The following is a 17,811-nucleotide window of genomic DNA, read 5'->3' as shown; positions in this document are numbered from 1 at the left end:
AGGTCATTAAAAGGACTGAACGGCTAAGGGAGGAGAGGAGGATTGTACTCCTAATATAGGTTATGTCTGTGAGGTGCTAAATGATACAACCTTGTACTACAGCAAGGGTTGCCTGGATGGAGGGCAGAGTCCCGCAGAGATGCAGAGAATGTAGAAGTGACAGGCCTTGGCTCCCCTTTGAATGGAGACCAGGAAAAGCCTGAGGGAAGGGAAACAAGACACGAGTGGGTAGAAACAACACTGCTTCTATCCCGCACTAATGGAGTCTGAGATGCCTCCTGCCAAAGGACAGGAATGTGCACCAACTACCAACAGGCAGTCAAGACCAGCCCACAAGAGGCAACTGAGCCCAAAGGTGTTAGATCCTGTGGTGGTTTGACTAAGAATGGCCTCCTTAGGCTTCTAAGTGTGACTACCTGATCCCCAGTAAAGCCATTTGGGAAGGATTAGGAGGAGTGGCCTTGGAGGAGGTGTGTCACTAGCAGTGGCTTTGGGTTTTGAAATATTCGCACTATTCCCAGTCTCTCTCTCTGCCTTCTACTTCTGGGTCATGATGCTAACACTCAGCCATCCATGCCACCATGCCTTTGCGCTGCCATCATGGACTCGAACCCTCTGATAGCCATGGTGTTCTGCCACAATAGAAAAGTAACCAACACAGGTGTCCTAAAATGGGAAGATGGAGTCTTGAAATTGGGGTTCGGGATTCACGGAGTAAATTGAGCTTTCCTTGATAAATATGTACTTTTAAAAAAGCTAAGTATGCCGGGCGGTGGTGGCACACACCTGTAATCCCAGCACACGGGAGGCAGAGCCAGGCGGATCTCTGTGAGTTCAAGGCCAGCCTGGGCTACCAAGTGAGTTCCAGGAAAGGTGCAAAGCTACACAGAGAAACCCTGTCTTGAGGGGAAAAAAAAAAAAAAAAAGCTAAGTATGTATGGTGTTGCACACCTTTGATCCCAGTAATTGAAGCAGAGGCAGATGGATCTATGTGAGTTCAAGACCAGCCTACTCCTCTCTCTCCCTCCCTCCCTGCCTCCCTCCCTCTCCCCCCCCCACACACACCTTCCCCCTCCGGCATACCACAAGCAAAGGCACATGAGGCACTCTGATGGGCATGAGGGACACCACAAGGAACCACGACCAACAGGATCTGCCCTCAGGGAGGTGACATTCCTGTAGCAGTCGACCATAAGGACAAGCAAACAAACCAAGCACAGACACAACCAACTACTAACCAAAAAAATATTTTTTAGTGGGGTGGGGGGAAGGTGGAGAAATCCATCTGTACTGAACATATGCAGACATTTTCTTATCATTATTCCCTAAACAATCCAGTATGACAATCCTTTACAGAATCCTTTACATGGTATTAGGTATTATGTGGAATCTAGAGATGACTGAAGTATAGGAGAGGGTAGGCATAGGTTATACGCAAACACTATGTCATTTTCTAAAAACTACTGGAGCACTGGAGGATTTGGGTTCCTGTAGACAGTTGCAGAATCAGTCCTCTGCAGACACCAAGGGACAGTTTTACACACACACACCCCTTGTTGATTCTAGTCCTCTGACAAACACATTTGCAAACGGCAGGATCTCATACGGAACCACAAGCACAAAAGAGAAGTTGGTGGATAACCAGACCATAGCAAGTGGCACACGGACTGCCCACAGGGGTGAGGCTCTCTCTACCCCTTCAGCTGGACTGGCAGGGGTGAGGCTCTCTCCACCTCTTCAGCTGGACTGGCAGGGGTGTGGTTCTCTCCACCTCTTCAGCCAGACTGGCAGGGGTGAGGCTCTCTCCACCTCTTCAGCTGGACTGGCAGGGGTGTGGTTCTCTCCACCTCTTCAGCTGGACTGGCAGGGGTGAGGCTCTCTCCACCTCTTCAGCTGGACTGGCAGGGGCGAGGCTCTCTCCACCTCTTCAGCTGGACTGGCAGGGGCGAGGCTCTCTCTACCTCTTCAGCTGGACTGGCAGGGGTGTGGTTCTCTCCACCTCTTCAGCTGGACTGGCAGGGGCAAGGCTCTCTCCACCTCTTCAGCTGGACTGGCAGGGGTGAGGCTCTCTCCACCTCTTCAGCTGTACTGGCAGGGGTGAGGCTCTCTCCACCTCTTCAGCTGGACTGGCAGGGGCGAGGCTCTCTCCACCTCTTCAGCCGGACTGGCAGGGGCGAGGCTCTCTCCACCTCTTCAGCCAGACTGGCAGGGGTGAGGCTCTCTCCGCCACTTATCTCCACCATTCCGGGAACGCTGGCCTCTTTCTCTGCTTCAGTTAGGCCTCTTCACACAGCACGGAAAACCATCCCCATCTCTGAGCTCCCGGCTCACACCTGCCTCCCGATCATCAGTCTGAGGGCCTAGGGGAGCCCGCGGTGAGAGTCGCAATGAAGAACTGACTGCGCACTGGGAAAACCTGCAAGTCCCTAAAAACTGTAGTCCGCAAGCAGAGCCCAGGGGAGCCTACACGCAAGCCTGAGAGGCAGCAGGCTCAACATGCAAGCCTGAGAGGCAGCAGGCTCAACATGCAAGCCTGAGAGGCAGCAGGCTCAACATGCAAGAAGGGCTGATGTTTGGGTTTAGGGGACGGAGCCAGAGAAAGACCGCGGTCTCAGCTCAAGCATGCGGGAGCGTGTCTTCCTTACTAAGCCTCTTTGTTCCACTCAGCCCCTTGGCTGGGTTAGGTCCACTTGCATTATCCAGGGCACTGCTTCACTTGGGCTGAGAGTCAAATGTTTGCCTCATCCAAAAATCCCTCCCCAGTTAGTCAGTGTCCTGCAGCTGTCACTGGATACCCGAGATAAATACCTTTTGCTTTTTGTTTGTTTGTTTGTTCTTCGGTTAGAGTTTTGTTTTTTAATTAAGTTTGAAAAATATCAATAAAAATACTGATATGTAGGAGGTGGTTTTACATTCCAAATCCCAGGACTTAATTCTGCTTCTGTCCTATTACTTAAATGGTAAAAAGCTAAGCAGCGCAGTGATCTGAACTTTCAAAACTTCAACCGTATGTCAGAAGATAATGCGCTGACGTTTGAAGAACATATATCTGAAGGCCCGAACAGTCCACGACCAGAATAACGAAACACATAAAAAGACGGGCGATTCCTTAAGGTGTCCAACGTCTTATTCTTTAGTTCTGAAGTGGCATCCCTGTCTTTAAACTCCCCTGCCATATGAACTACTCCATAACAGGTAACTGCAAAGGCCAGAAGTGTCTGAAGAACTATATCTGCAGGCAGCGAGTCATACTCCTTTTCTGTTAGTCGCATATGAGAATGATGCTGAGCAGCCGAAAAGGCAGCGTGGGCGAGGGCCAAGAGGCCAATGCCTACCAGCCCCTTCCACAGCCACGGCACCATGCTTCAGAAGGAGTGGTGGCCCCAGCACTATCCTTCCACGCGGGAATAAATATCTTACAAGCAGGAACGATCTGTCCCGGGGCACAGTTTAAAAGTTTCCACGCTCTTTTGGTCTTGTTGCGTCAAGCCTGGAGCAGCATCATGAGGTGAGCCCTTTAGCAGAATAGGAGTGTTCAGCTCACGGCCACTGGGGAGCAAAGAGAGAGAGGATCAAGGACACACCCCCGGTGACTTACCGTCCCCACAAGGCCCACCTCTTTTCACTATGTAGCCCAGGCTGACCTCACACTTGTGGCAACCCTCCTGTCTCAGCTTCCTGGGTGTTGAGATTACAAATGCTGCACCACCACATCCGGCTGGTCCTACCTCTGAGAACGCTAGCCTCTTTCTTCCACTTCTCAATGGCGCCACAGGCTGCAACCAAGCCTTTAGCACATGAGTCTTGCAGGAAACACTGCACACCCAACTGAGGCACAGAAAGAGCCAGAACCAATATCGGGCTCTCCTGTGGCTCAATCAAGTTGGCCAACTTGATGGTGTAACCGGATCACAAAGAGCAGGGATGGCCCCTTAGTGACAAGCTTGGAAACGACCTTAGGCTAACCTAAGGGACAAAGGTAACGTGCATGCTTTTCCCCCCTTTGGTTGCTGGAGACAGGGTTTCTCTATGTAGCCCTGGCTGTTCTGGAACTCGCTCTATAGACCAGACAGGCTGGCCTTGAACTCAGAGATCTGCCTGCCTCCTAAGGGCTGGGATCAAAGGTGTGCACCCTCACCACCAGGCTTGTTTTTAAGCCAGATTCAGTAGTACAGATTGCAGTCTCAGCACTCTACGGCAAGATGGAAGCCTGTAAGCTGGAGAGCCAGCTAGCCAAGAGCACACAGGATGAAAGATGTGAGACCCCACCTCCCCACTTCAACAACGAGGAAGGAGAATCCACTCTCAAAAGTTGTCCTCTGACCTCCATATGTGTACTGTAACACATGTAAACAGCCTACACATACACATTACATGCATGCAATAATACCAAAAACCAATTTTTAAAAAAAATACCACCTATAAGCTGGGTGGTGGTGGCACACGCCTTTAATCCCAGCACTCGGGAGGCAGAGGCAGGTGGATCTCTGTGAGTTCGAGGCCAGCCTGGGCTACAGAGTGAGTTCCAGGAAATGCACAAAGCTACACAGAGAAACCCCATCTCGGAAAAAAAAAACAAAAAATACCACCTATATTTCTAATGGATGGTAGCTGTCCCAGATGGTGACTCAGGGGTCCAGGCTCCAACTGTGGCTCTCCCACAGACCCTAGTTATCACCTCCATCTTGCCAGAAGAAAGGGAAAGAGAATCCCTAGAGGAGAATGGCACATTTCACTTTAGGTTACACAGCATTGATGAGAACCAGTCCCACGGTCACGCTGCAAGGGAGGGTGGGGTCCGTACTGGTCTTGCACTGAACTGTAACTCTCAATTCTGTGTCAAGCATTTTTTTTGTTTTCTTTAGATTTCCTTATTTTGCCAATATATATGTACGTGAACTCTATACATGCCTGGCGCCCATGGAAAGCAGAAGATGGTGTCAGATATCCTGGAACTGGAGAGACAGATGGCCTTGAGCCACCATGTGGGTGCTGGGAATTGAACCTGGGTCCTTTGAAAGAGCAATGAGTGCTCTTAACTGCACAGCCAACTCTGCAGCTCCCATATCAAGGCTTAATTTTGATGCCATGGACATGTCAGACTGCATAGTTCCTTCTTATTCTTTACTTTATTTTAGAGAGAGGAGGGTGTACAGTGCAAGGCAGAATGTTTAGTAACACCTCTGGCTTCTATATATCTGATGCCGGTAGCACTCCAGCCCCAGTCATAACAATAAAAAAATGTCTTGCCAGCCAGACAAGATGGCACATACCTTTCATCCTAGCACTTGGGAGACAGAAGCAGGTGAATCTCTGTGAGTTCATGGCCAGCCTGGGCTACAGAGTGAGTTCCAGGACAGCCAGGGCTACGTAGAGAGACACTATTAAAAAAAAAAAAAAAAAAAAAGTCTCTCCACACAGATATCATAGCAACACACATAACACACATAAATAAATAAATGTAACAAAATGTTTTAATGTCTCTAAGCATTAGAAACTGGAGTTCCAGAAGGCTGTGAGCCATGCGTGGGTTCTGGGAATAGAGCTGAATCCTCTGCATGAGCACCAAGTGCTCTAACCACCCGGCCATCTCCCCAGCCCCTCACCTGATGCTTAAGACCCATGTTCACTGTTCTCCAAAAACAGGGCAAAAACTCCAGCTTTATGACTTTCTCACTTGCTCTGTAATTTAGAAAAAAGTTTGGAAACCTTGGGCACGAATTCAGCCTCCTCCCCACTAAGAACAATTGTTCTAGATAAGAGAGAAACGGCCAGGACTTCTGTCAGCTAGATATCAAATGTACTGATATCAAAAGCGAGTTCAGTTTCTTTATCTCTCACAAAGCTCGGGGGATTGCCAGTAGTTTCGGATCACAAAATTGCTGACAGAGTGGCGGAGGTGCTAGAGAGAAGGGCGTGATGTGTCCTCGAACCCTCGGCTGAGTGATTCCCAGACTAGGAGGATGATCTCCGGAGATACCGCACTGCCTGGCAAAGCCAGGGCAACTCGCAAAGACACACCGCCGCCCCTGCAATGTAGTACGACCACGTGACACCCGCGGAAGTGACCCTGTGCGCCACTCCTGGCTAAGGTTCCTAAGATTTCTCTTCCCCTGGGGCTGGAACTGAGTCTTTTTTTGTTTGCTTATTTTGTTTTACCATGCTGTAAAGAACAGACTTTGCTGAGCTAATTGTTACAGATTCCCTGAAATTTCTGCACAGAAACTAGATTTTTTTTTTTTTTATAATTTGCCTAATGCAACACAATATTTGTCAGCACCTGGGCAATTCTTGGTCTTTTCGAGGGTGATGAAAATAACATCTCAGGAGGATATTATTTCCAGGAAATGGACTAACTGGTGAGGATTCCCTTGGGCCTGATGAAAACAGGAAGTAGGAACATCCAGCCAAGCCTTGGGGCGCCAATAGTTTGCTCTCTCTCCTAGATACCTAGCAGTGTGTTGCTCTGCTGAACCGCTCTCCTGGCTATAGCTGATGGGGGATTCTCTCACACTCTGTGAAAAGCTTTGAGGCAAGCGTCTGGGTTTGGCTTGTAGTCCCATTGAACTCCAGATTTGCCAACGGCTAGCAATATGAAGTTTTAGTCTCTGTGCTCAGAAAGATATACAAGCTCAAGAAACTAAGTAAAGGTGGTTACTGGAAAACAACTTGGGTGTGATGAAATGCAAGGTGTTATGTGTTATCGACAAAGATTCATTTGAAACACAATTGAAAAAAAATAATCTAACTGCTGGAGTTTCTGTGAGATAAGGATTCACATGTCGATCCTGGAGTGTCCCTGCTGAGTGGAGCAATTTGGATCTGAATAAGTGAATTTTTAAAAGGTTTTTGTTTTTAATGTGTATAGAGGGGTCTGTGTACAGGTTTGTGTATGGGAGTGCAATGCGTGCTGAGGCCAGAAGAGGGCATCCAATCCCTGGGAACTGGAGTTGCGGGTGTCTGTAAGCCACCATATGGGTGCTGGAAATCAAATGTGGGGGAGGTCAGGAATGGGGGTGAGCTTTGCAAGAGCAACACATGCTAAGCCTTCGCTCCAGCCCCACAACTGATGTTTTACAGCACTACACTACAAACAGGCCTGAAAATACCTACCTTTATGACTTTGGGGTTTTTTTTTTTTTTTTTTGGTTTCTCAACACAGGGTTTCTCTGTGTAGTCCTGGCTGTCCTGGAACTCACTCTGTAGATCAGGTTGGCCTTGAACTCACAGAGATCTGCCTGCTTCTGCCTCTTGAGCACTGGGATTAAAGGTGTATGCCACCACTGCCTGGCCTCTCTGTACATTTTTATGCGACTGAAACAATATAAAAAACAAAGTCATTTATTTATATTACAAAGTATGATCCTGCTTCCTAATTAATTTGATCGGCCTTTTGCTGTGTCATGTCATATTTTTCATAATTAAAAATGTGTTTTGCCTTGCATGACTAGATGATTATTTTTATGTAGCCGTTTGTCAGTTAACTTAGGTTAGTTAGGCCTTATGGCTGCTGTGAATTAGTTGTGAGGTTTTTTGTTTAGTTGGTTTGGTTTGGTGGTTGTTATTCTTGTTGTGTAGAGACAGGGTCTCACTATGTAGCTCTGGCTGTCCTGGAACTCACTATGCACACCAGGCTGGCCTCAAACGCACCCACCTGTCTCTGCCTCCCAAGTGCTGGGATGAAAGGTGTGTGCCACTATGCCTGGCAAGTTCTGTTGTGACCCAAAACTAACCCAACAAACCAAGAGAGCCATAGGCCAGAGTTACGGCTATTCAATGGGAAAGGAAACAGGCAGGTAGTCAACATCTCAGGTTGACTGAGTCTGCCCTGCCACGGTAACAAGCCCACAGGGTGGGTGGTGGGACAGGAATTTATCCCCTCAGTTCTGAAGGATGAAAGCTAAAGGATACCAGGTGGAGTTCTAGGAAGGAATCTTCCCAGCTTTTAGCAGCTTCCTCCTCGCTGTGTTCGAAATGGCCTTTCCTTGGAGACGTGAGGGGAAGCAGCAAGCTCTATGTTCTCAAGAGCTCAAACCTCTAGACTTCATCTAAAGCTAATTACTTTCCAAAAGCCAGTCCCTAAATAGCATCCCAGTGGGGGCTAGGGCTTCAGCATATGACAGCTGAGAGGAAGCAGGTCAGTCCACAACCTTCCACTCCAGGTCCACAGTTTATTTTCCTTCTTTCTTCCTTTTTTTTTTTTTTTTTTTTTTTTTAAATGAGTATACAGGGGCTGGAGAGATGGCTCAGCAGCTAAGAGCACTGGCTGCTCTTCCAGAGGACCCAGGTTTGATCCCCAGCACCCACATGGCAGCTCACACCTGTCTGTAACTCCAGTTCTGGGGATCCTATGCCGCTGGCCTGCAAGGGATGCCCTCATGTGCATATACCCACTAACAGGCACACATACCTACATATAAATTAAAAAATAAATCTTTTCTGGGGTTGGGGATTTAGCTCAGTGGTAGAGTGTTTACCTAGCAAACACAAGGCCCTGGGTTCGATCCTCAGCTCTGGCAAATAAATAAATAAATAAATAAATAAATAAATAAATAAATCTTTTCTTTAAAAAAGTGGGGGGAGGGAGTAGTCAGGGCAGCGCTCTTCACAACAGCAAAAACCCACAAACAAATTGAGCGATATCAGCAACAAAGCGGAAAAATAAGCCAAGGGACAGGCATACAATGGGCCATTACACAAAGTGAATGATCCACAGTGACACACCGCAACACACAGTTCTACTGATACATTAGTACATGAAAAAAGTTGTTCCACAAAAATTTCATACAAGATGAATTTTTATAAAGTTAAAAATAACCCAAGCGGGGTGGCACACACCTATAATCCCAGCACTTGGGAGGCAGGGGCAGGTGGATCTCTGTGAGTTTGAGGCCAGCCTGGTCTACAGAGCAAGATCCAGGAAAAGCGCAAAGCTACACAGAGAAACTCTGTTTCGAAAAACAAAAAACAAATAAACACACACAAAAAAAACAACAAAAATAACCCAAAGCAAGAACAGACACCCTTTAGAAACATACACAGAATACCAAGCCTAAAGGATTGGGCACAGGCCCCCAATCCCAGAGGTTCAAGGCCTACCTAAGCCACAGAGGAGGTCAAGGCCAGTCTCAGCAATTTGGCAAAACACTACTTCAAAATAAAAGTGTAAATAGGAGCCTGGGCATATAACTCAGGGACAGAGTAGCCTACCCAGAAAGCATTGGGCCCTAGGTTAACCCAGCACCATAATCAAACCACCAAAACAGAAATGTTGGAAAGGGATGGAGGTAGGAGAAAGCAAGACCAGACTAGTCCCTTGAGCTGTGGATGTTTGAAATTTTCCACTTAAGTAAATTTAAAGTAATATAAAAGGGAAAACAAAGATTAATAAACACCAGATTTAGGGTGTGGCTTGTCGTGAGAATTCTACTTGGTCTTAATAATAAGAATCCGAAGTCAGATATCGGGATAAATGCTGAAAGATCAGAGAAGTAAAGGAGCCAGCCACTAGAGAGACTTCTTACCTCTATCGAATCCTCAAACCTAAAGGGCCGAGATCCTGTCTCCACCTCCCTAGAGCTGGGATCAAAGGCATGAGATCCCAAATGCTGGGATCAAAGGTGTGTGCCACCGCTGCCTGGCCTCTATGGTTAACTAGCGCCTTGCTCCGCACTCTGATCTCCAGGCCAGCTTTATTTGTTAGAGCACAAACAAAATACCATGGCTTACTTAAGCAGTGGGAGGCAGAATCTTTGGATAGAAAAGAAACCTGTCATTCCATGTCAGTTCCTGTCAAGTATTAGGTAACTTTCTGTTAGCATCACGAAATACCTTGGTAATCAACCTACAAAGACAAAAGGTGTTGGGGGGAAGGGCTCATACTTTTGGAAGTTGAGACTCCAGCCCATGGTCCATGGCTCCACTGCTTTTTCATTTTTTTTTTAAATGTGTGTGGGTGTTTCGCCTGCATGTGTATCTGTGCACCACTTGCATGCCTAGTACCCTGAGAAGCCAGGAGAAGTATCAGGTCCCTTGGGACTGGAGTTATAGAGTTGTAAATGGCCACATGGATGCTGGAAATTGAACTGGGGTCCTCTATAAGAGCATCCAATCCTCTTAACTACTGAGCCATTGCTTCAGCCCCTCCATAGCTTTTGAGCCTACATCAAGACAGCACATCATGGCAGGACTCGAGGAAGCCACTCACAGCAGCCAGGAAAATGAAAGAAAGCAGTGTAAAAAGTGGGGAGCAAATCCTTCAAGGGCATGCCCACAATGACCTCACCCATTCCAGGGTCCACCTCCTCCCAAGAGGAGCAAGCCTGGGACCAAGCAGACATTCCAGGTCCACACGATATCATCCCAGATCTGCCATGGCTCCCTTTTGTTTTGGAGGGTGAGGTTATGAGCGTCTACTACAGAATAAACTAAATAACTAGATGAAGTCAGGCTAATGTGTGGAACAGTGAAAACCCAATTAGAGAGCAGACAGAGAAGCATGAAGTCACTGTCCGCAGCTCCTGGCTGCTCTAGGTAGGCAGATCCCAGGGTGTGTGCCTCTGGCTCTGTGAGGAGACAGCACAGACTGGAGACGTGGCTGCTAGCTCTCCTGTCCTGCCCTGGCTCACCCTCCCTGGAAAGCCATTTCTTCCATCAGCATCTCTGACCAGCTAACTGTATCCTGACCAGCAAAAGTCTGAAGTATTCTCAGGCTTCTAGATTCCTGATTAAAAAGAGGCGCTGGATGCTTAGGAGGTTGTACAAGTTGTTGGCTCAGACGACCCAAACTTCCGCTAACCAACAGAGGTTTGTTTACATCTGACCCTGGCATATGCCTTTGTTTAGGGACTGTGGTGGTTAATATTGACTGTCAACTCGCCGGGAACTAAACTCACCTAGGAGACAAAGCTCTGGGCGTGTCTTTGGGAAAGTTTCTGGATTGGGTTAGCAGAGGTTGGAAGATCCATCCTAAATGTGAGTGAAACCATTCTATGCGCCGAAGGCCTAGCCTGAATAAAAAGAAGAAAATCTGCTAGGCAGTGATGGCACACATCTTTAATTCCAGGACTCAGAAGGCAGAGGCAGGTGGATCTCTGAATTCAAGGCCAGCCTGGTCTGCAGAGCAAGTTCCAGGACAGCCAGAGCTACACAGAGAAACCCTGTCTCTCTATTATGCAGTTCTGACTGGCCTGGAACTCAGAGATCCACCTGCCTCTGCCTCCCGAGTGCTGGGATTAAAGGAAAGCACTGTCACACACAGCCAAAAATCTAAGGAAAAAAAAAAAAAAGACAAGGAAATCAAGTCAAGTGCCAGCATCTATCTGCTTCCTGACGACAGATGTGATACGACTTCATTCGGCTATGACTTTGCCACCATGACAGATTACACCCTCAGACTGTGAGCCAAAATGATCTCTTCCTCCATCAAACTGCCTGTGGCAGGGACAGTGTCACCATCAGGAGAAAAACAACAAGTAAGGGACCCTAAAGCAGTTTGCCTATTGAAAGAAGGTACCGGGTACCAGAAACGTGATAGATGACTGGGCCACTGTGGATACCCTAGAAAGGCGATAACTGGATTACAATGGACACCCTAGAAAAGAGACAAGTCTTCCTCTAAAGAGAAAATGAACCTGTCAAAGAAAAAAAAGGTTCAATACTTGTAATAGCAGCACAAGAAAACCTTATTCAAGCTCATGCCCCCAAGTCAGGAACCACGACAACAGACTTTCAGTGCAGAGAGAGATGGAGCTCAACCCCGGTACAGCGCAGACAGGGGAATTTAGAGCCACGGGCGAGGGCAAGAGTCAGTGGGTGGAAAATTACCAAGAGGAAATAGGAAAAGTAACAGGGAGGCTGGCTAAACTGACCTGACAGGATTCTTACTGAAGACAAGCCAGCATGAACAAGCGCCACCTGGGGCTTGGTGCAGATCAAAAACGCCTGATCCCGGGAGCAATCAGATAGTGAAGACAGAGGGTTCTGGACAAACGACCTTGGCAGAGTTCTTTGCTAAAACTGGATCTTACCAGGAAATACACAGATGGGCCTAGGAGAGAGTTCAACTAAAGAGATTGGCTAAAATTTGACCAAGGAGAAGACCGTTGACAAGCAAGAGACAGAAGGAACCCTTCGTTATACGGGGGAGCAGAGGGACTGATGTCCACCAAAGGTCAGTACTAAAGTCGTCTCAGCCCAGACATGGATCATGAGACTGAGGAGGGAAAAGCTTGTGCTGGCCTTCTCCCTCATCCCAGCTCCTCCAGCTCCAGTGTGGTCCCAGACCCGAGCTGACCAGCCGCCGAAGCATCTACGACTCCTCCATGAAAATGCCCTCAGTTACTTATGCCCTGTGACCACACCAGCCAGAAACAACGGAAGCGGGGAAGATCTGTGTGGACTCACAGTTCCAGAGTGCATCATGGGAGGGAAGGTAGGGCAGAACAGGTCAGCCCATGGTAGCAAGAGCACATGGAGGAAGCTCGAGATGGCTGATCCTCACTGTCAGTTTGATTGGATTCAGAATCTCCTAGGAAACACATCTCTGGGCAGCACCATCCCATAGGCTGGAGTCCTGCACAGAATAAAAAGGAAGAAACAAAGTAAAGTCGGCTGGGCATCAGCGTTATTCTTCTCTGTCTCTCTCTCTCTGCTTCCTGAATGCTGACACAATGTGACCAGCCACCTCACACTCCAATCACCATGCTTCTCTCTCTGCCTCAAATGATTCGAAATAAACCCTCTCCCCTGAAGTTGCCTTTGTCAGGAAATCTAACACAGTAAGAAACTAACTCACAGCTGTTGGAAGCATGGCAGACTAGAAAACAGGGTGTCTGTCATTCAACAACTTACTGAGTTCTCCCGGTATTTCCGGCCCGGTACTATGCAAGCACCGATGGGCAATGGCCACCACTAATGACAGCTGCATTATTACAGCATCTGGTACAGGCAGAGGGACTTCAGTATACTCAAGATGAACACCTGAGCCAGGCGGTGGTGGCACACGCCTTTAATCCCAGCCCGGGAAGCAGAGCCAAGCGGATCTCTGTGAGTTCGAGGCCAGCCTGGTCTACAGAGCGAGATCCAAGACAGGCACCAAAACTACACAGAGAAACCCTGTCTCAAAAAACAAAAACAACAACAAAACAAAACAAAAACAAAAACTCTGAGTTTCCCTGAGCATGAACTGAAAACCTCTAAAATTAGGAATGTGTTGTATATGTTGATTTACACCTATAATCCCAGCATTTGTGAGACTAAAGCAGAAAGATTGTAAGTTCGAGTCCAGGCTGAGCTACATAATGAGACACGGTCTGGAAAGAAGAAAAGATGCATTTTAAAATAAAAATGGGAGCTAGAAAGATGCTCAGCAGCTGAGTGCATACTGCTTTTGCAAAGGACACATTTGGTTCCCACGCCCACCTCGGTGACTCATAACCACCTTTAACTCCAGCTGCAGGGAACCCGATGCCCCCTTTTGGCCTCCAAGGGCAACTGCATTTGGGTGCACATCCTTATACACAGATACACAGATAGATACATGCGTGCATGCACGCGCGCGCACACACACAAAAATAAATCTTTTTGAATAAAACAAAAATAAATAAAATCATGAGCCTAAATAAACCCTTTTTCTCTTTGTAAGTTGGCTCTCTCAGATACTTGCGGTAGTAAAGAAAAGCTGACTAATGCAGACCCTCCACCAAGGCAGCAGCTTTCTATCAGACAGGAATGTGTTCTAAAAGGAAGACCAATGGTATGAAGTACTAACAACACAGGCTTCCAGACAGACCCAAGTTCAACGATGGTGTTCTGCCCTTCACTGTCTGAACGATCTTGGGCAATCGCTTAACCTGGCTCAGATCCCATCTCTCCACCTGGGACACACAAACCTCACAGCTGCTGAAAGGAGGAAGTGCCACAATATATGCAAACGTCACAACCCAAAACACTGCATGTGGAGAACCAGAGAACCGGCAGCAGATGGGAGCCTCCCGCCTTGGTGTCCGCGGCGGCGGCGTGAGCAGACTTGGTTAGGTAGGTGCAAGCACTGAAGGGGATGACCAAATGCACACTCACTCCGGGGTCTCTGGCCTGTCCCAGACAGCGAGCAGAAACCGGAGGGCGCCATGTGAGCAGCAGTTCTGGGAGAGGACACCCTCAGTGGAAGAAGGTGAAGGGCGTGCTGCTGAAAGACAGTCCTCCAGGAGCCTGGCACTCTCTCACATCTTGTGACTGGAAAGACTCTGCCTCTTTTCACCTGAGCCTCTTCTCAGTGTTGTGCTTACAACAAGCAACCTTGAAGGATGACGTACTACCTCCCTCTAGGATGAAGAGCAGTCGTATTTACTGCTTCCTTTATAAGTGGTAGATTCCCCCCCCACCAATCCCCCAAGCTCCATGTTTCTCAGCTATGACACAAACCATCTGCATGTGAAGCATCCATCTGGGCCATCCACGCTGCCCCTGCAGGACTTGGAGGCAAGAAGAATTTACACAAACACGCTGATGCTCCTGCTACTTGCTCTCCCGGAGCAGTAAGATCCTAGGTCTCTAATCTCAAAAGTGTGTGTCTTCTGCCAGTAACCATGAACCAATGGCAAGTTCGGTTATTAGCCTCATAAACGAGAAAGAACCAGAGCCATCCGTGTGTGCACAGAGTAAAAGCCACAAGTGTAAACGGCAAAGCCTACGGTGAGGATTCAGACGGTACCTGTGTGCCAACAAGTAAGAAAGAGGGAAGGAAACGCACACAGGCTCTGGGTTCCGTCTCCAGCACTGCAAGAGGAAATCCACAGAGTAGTTCCTCTTCAAACCGTCTTCCTCTACAGCCCAAGTTGTCCTGGAGCTCATTCACTAGGTAGCCTCAAACTTGCTCTCCTCCTTCCTCAACCTCCCAGTGACTGGCATTCCAGAGGGACACCGTCCTGCCAGACTAGAAAGAAGGTGGTTCCAACCAAAACTGAGTAGGCAACAGGATCAGATGCTGCGTCTTAGCAAGATGAAGACCGAAAGTAACCACTGAATTTAGCAACTAGGTCACTGGCAAGACACATCTCAACGATGTGGTGTGGCCGGGAGCCAAACTGTAGTGGAAGAAGAATGAATGGAGGTGAAGAAGTTGTAACAATAAGTACGAAGCACTTCTTAAAAGCTTGGCTGAAATGGAAGCGGGGAGGTAGGGCACCAAACTCAACTTGTCTCTTAATAAATGGAGGAGATCTAAACGGTCATTTCTGAGAACAAGCCCAGAAAGAGAAAAACTGGGAGAGGAAAAAAAAAGATGGATTCAGAGAAAGAATGACCTCAGATCCGAGGTGAGACTGCATCTGCCTCAATCATGCATCCTCAAGCAGGTCAACCTGCTGGTTCGGATTGTAGGATCTGCCTCCTGGTAGGTGGTATCTGCTCCCTCCAGAAAGGGGCCCCATCAGCAGGGGTCCTTAATGGCTACTATCCTGGGTGGTCCTGCAGGCCAGAGACGAGACACAGGGTTATTTCCCAAACAGGATTCTCAAGACACCAATAGGTGTGTTCTGCACACCAAAGCACAAGTAGTTTGAATGCTGTGCTAAGCCGTGGAGCCAGAGTCATGTTCTCAAAGAACATCCGAGAGTGGGCAAAAGGAATTTGGGGAGACCCAAGTCCTCCTCCTTGGCAGAGGAGAAAGACACCTCTGGGGAGAAGGACGAGAACTCTCATTTCTACAACTCCTCTGCTTGAGTTCATCTTCCTGAGGAGAGTCTCTGCTTGGCCAAACCTGGCAGGCTCCTGAACCCTCCTCAGGCCCATCCATGCACGCCCTTGGAGTATCCAGCTTCAGCAAAGCGTTTTCTCAAGTCAGTTTAGGAGGAATTCCGGATGGCTGGTCACCTGCAATGTTTGATGAGGTTTTTTTCATCCTCTACCAGCCTACAGGGGATGTTGACTCACTCTGTCTTCAGCAATTCTGTTAGGCCAGTTTAGCCAGAATCCCCTGATCTGTGGTGCTCCCACTGAGTCATTTTCCATCCCACTGAGTCATTTTCCATCCATCAACACCTCTCTGGCTGTTTCACTATAAACTCAGAACCAAGCTAGGCCTCTCTCTCCTAGAGCCAAATCCAGAGAATGGTCCCAAATAACAAGTGTCATCATGTAATTTTTCCCAAACGTTTTCACTGGACTAGGAAACAGCTCAGTAAAGTGATTGCAAGCAGGACCTGAGTTTGATATCCATAACCTATTTTTAAAAGAATACAATTTTTAACTGATTTAAATTTTAAACTTAAATTTATCCACACACCTTTAATCCCAGCGTTCGGGGGCTGAGGGAGATGGTGTCAGAGGCAGGCAAATCTCTGAGTTCAAGCCTGGTGTGCAGCGTGAGTTCCAGGACAGCCAGAGCTACACAGAGAAACCCTGTCTCAAAAAAATCCAAAAATCAATCAATCGATTAATTAATTAAGATTTAATTTAAAATAAAAATACCCCACACCTTTATAACTTTTATTTTATGTACACTGGTATTTTGCTTGCATGTATCCCAGATCTTGGAATTATAGACAGCTGTGAGCTGCCACATGGGTGCTGGGAACCGAACCTGGGTCCTCTATTAGAGCCCATCAGTGTTCTTAACCACTGGGCCATCTCTCCTGCTCCAGCCCTTTAATCCTAGCACTCAGAAGGCAATCAAGTGGATCTATGTCAAGGCCAGCCTGGTCTACACAGAAAGGTCAAGGTTAGCCAGAGATACATAATGTAACCTGTCTTATAAACAAACAAAAAACCCTCAAGTGTGGTAGCATTCACCTAACAATCCTAGGCTAAGAACGTGGAAGATAGGTGGGTTCCTGCCAGGCAAACTAGCCTCCTTAGGGAGTTCAGACCAGTGTGAAACCTTGTCAAACAAAAACCCAAAGGGAGTGGGGGGGGGGGGGACATAAACAGAGACGGAGACAGACAGAGACAGAGAGGCAGAGAAGAGAGCGCAGCCGAAGGCTTTCCTTGTTATGGCTCAGCAGGTGGTAGACTCCAGCCCTGTTGCCTAAAGCGGACTTGCCAAGAGCTAACAAAACTGCAGACCCTTCTTCAGCTAAGACCGGGGCAGCCACAGGCCTCCTAAAGTGCCTTATCCAAGCACCATGGGTTGGGGTTTGGCAGAAGAAACCCGGGCAACAGGAACGTACAACTAGAAGCCACATTTCCGCTCAGCAGAGGGAGAACAAGAATACAGAGTTCACAAAAAAACAGTTCAGAGTATCCGGGTCTGAGTCCGTGCACCAGCCACCATCAACGACCCGCACCCTGAAAGCCACCGGGGCTCCAAGGAGTGAGCATCGCAACCACCCAAGATCCTAGCTAAATGCACATTTCCAGGCCCGGAGAAGAGACTCATTCAGCGGGCATGGAGCCAGGCCTGCGATCCTGCGCTTCCAACCAGCACCTCGGACAATCCGCAGTACTGGTTCTCTGCGGAGCCCACTCTGAGAAACCAGACTCGGGGGCGAACAGGGTCTCCAAGTTCCAAAGTTTCCCCCTCTCGCTCGGCGCACCGACCTCCTCCTCCCACCGCCACACCACCCCCGGGGCCTCACCCACGCGCGCGGTCATGGAAGCGTCGGGGAACTCAGGGATGGGCTCAACGGCCTTTGCCAGGGCGCCGCGGGCCCCAAAGAGCGCGGCACGGTGGCCGGCAGGGGGCGCTGCACCGGGGACAATGCAGGGCGGGGGCGCCGGGCACCCCCAGCCCAGAGCCGCGCGGCGGGAAGGAGCGGGCGCCGGGGAGGGAGGGAGACACGCGGCGGCGGCGCGAGGGCGGGGCAGCCGGCG

General features: G+C 48.5%; 1 protein-coding gene across 7 annotated transcripts; it reads right to left on the bottom strand.

Annotated features, from left to right (window-relative positions):
* Positions 1–1,231: 1,231 nt before the first annotated feature.
* LOC118589935 (membrane magnesium transporter 1-like) lies at positions 1,232–17,787 on the bottom strand. Of its 7 annotated transcripts, XM_036197645.1 has the most exons (5): positions 16,286–16,374; positions 15,761–15,873; positions 15,306–15,468; positions 12,406–12,574; positions 1,232–3,549 (listed from the first exon to the last, which is right to left on the bottom strand). In XM_036197645.1, exon 5 carries the CDS (start codon positions 3,360–3,362, stop codon positions 2,994–2,996), a length of 369 nt encoding a protein of 122 aa, XP_036053538.1. In that variant the 5' UTR covers positions 3,363–3,549; positions 12,406–12,574; positions 15,306–15,468; positions 15,761–15,873; positions 16,286–16,374; the 3' UTR covers positions 1,232–2,993. The 7 variants fall into 7 exon arrangements, with proteins under 7 accessions (XP_036053538.1, XP_036053540.1, XP_036053542.1 ...); XM_036197647.1 differs by lacking the exons at positions 15,761–15,873; positions 16,286–16,374 and adding an exon at positions 17,577–17,787; XM_036197649.1 differs by lacking the exons at positions 15,306–15,468; positions 15,761–15,873; positions 16,286–16,374 and adding exons at positions 4,590–4,712; positions 17,577–17,787.
* Positions 17,788–17,811: the final 24 nt, after the last annotated feature.

The sequence above is a fragment of the Onychomys torridus genome, chromosome 8 (genome assembly GCF_903995425.1).
Source record: "Onychomys torridus chromosome 8, mOncTor1.1, whole genome shotgun sequence".
NCBI classification, from domain to species: Eukaryota; Metazoa; Chordata; class Mammalia; order Rodentia; family Cricetidae; genus Onychomys; species Onychomys torridus.
The sequence above is the reverse complement of the archived record's forward strand: the minus strand, read 5'-3'. Positions and strand labels throughout refer to the sequence as shown.

Excerpts from the sequence above, each read along its gene's own strand:
- LOC118589935 (XM_036197647.1), bottom strand. The coding sequence starts at position 3,362 with ATGGTGCCGTGGCTGTGGAAGGGGCTGGTAGGCATTGGCCTCTTGGCC.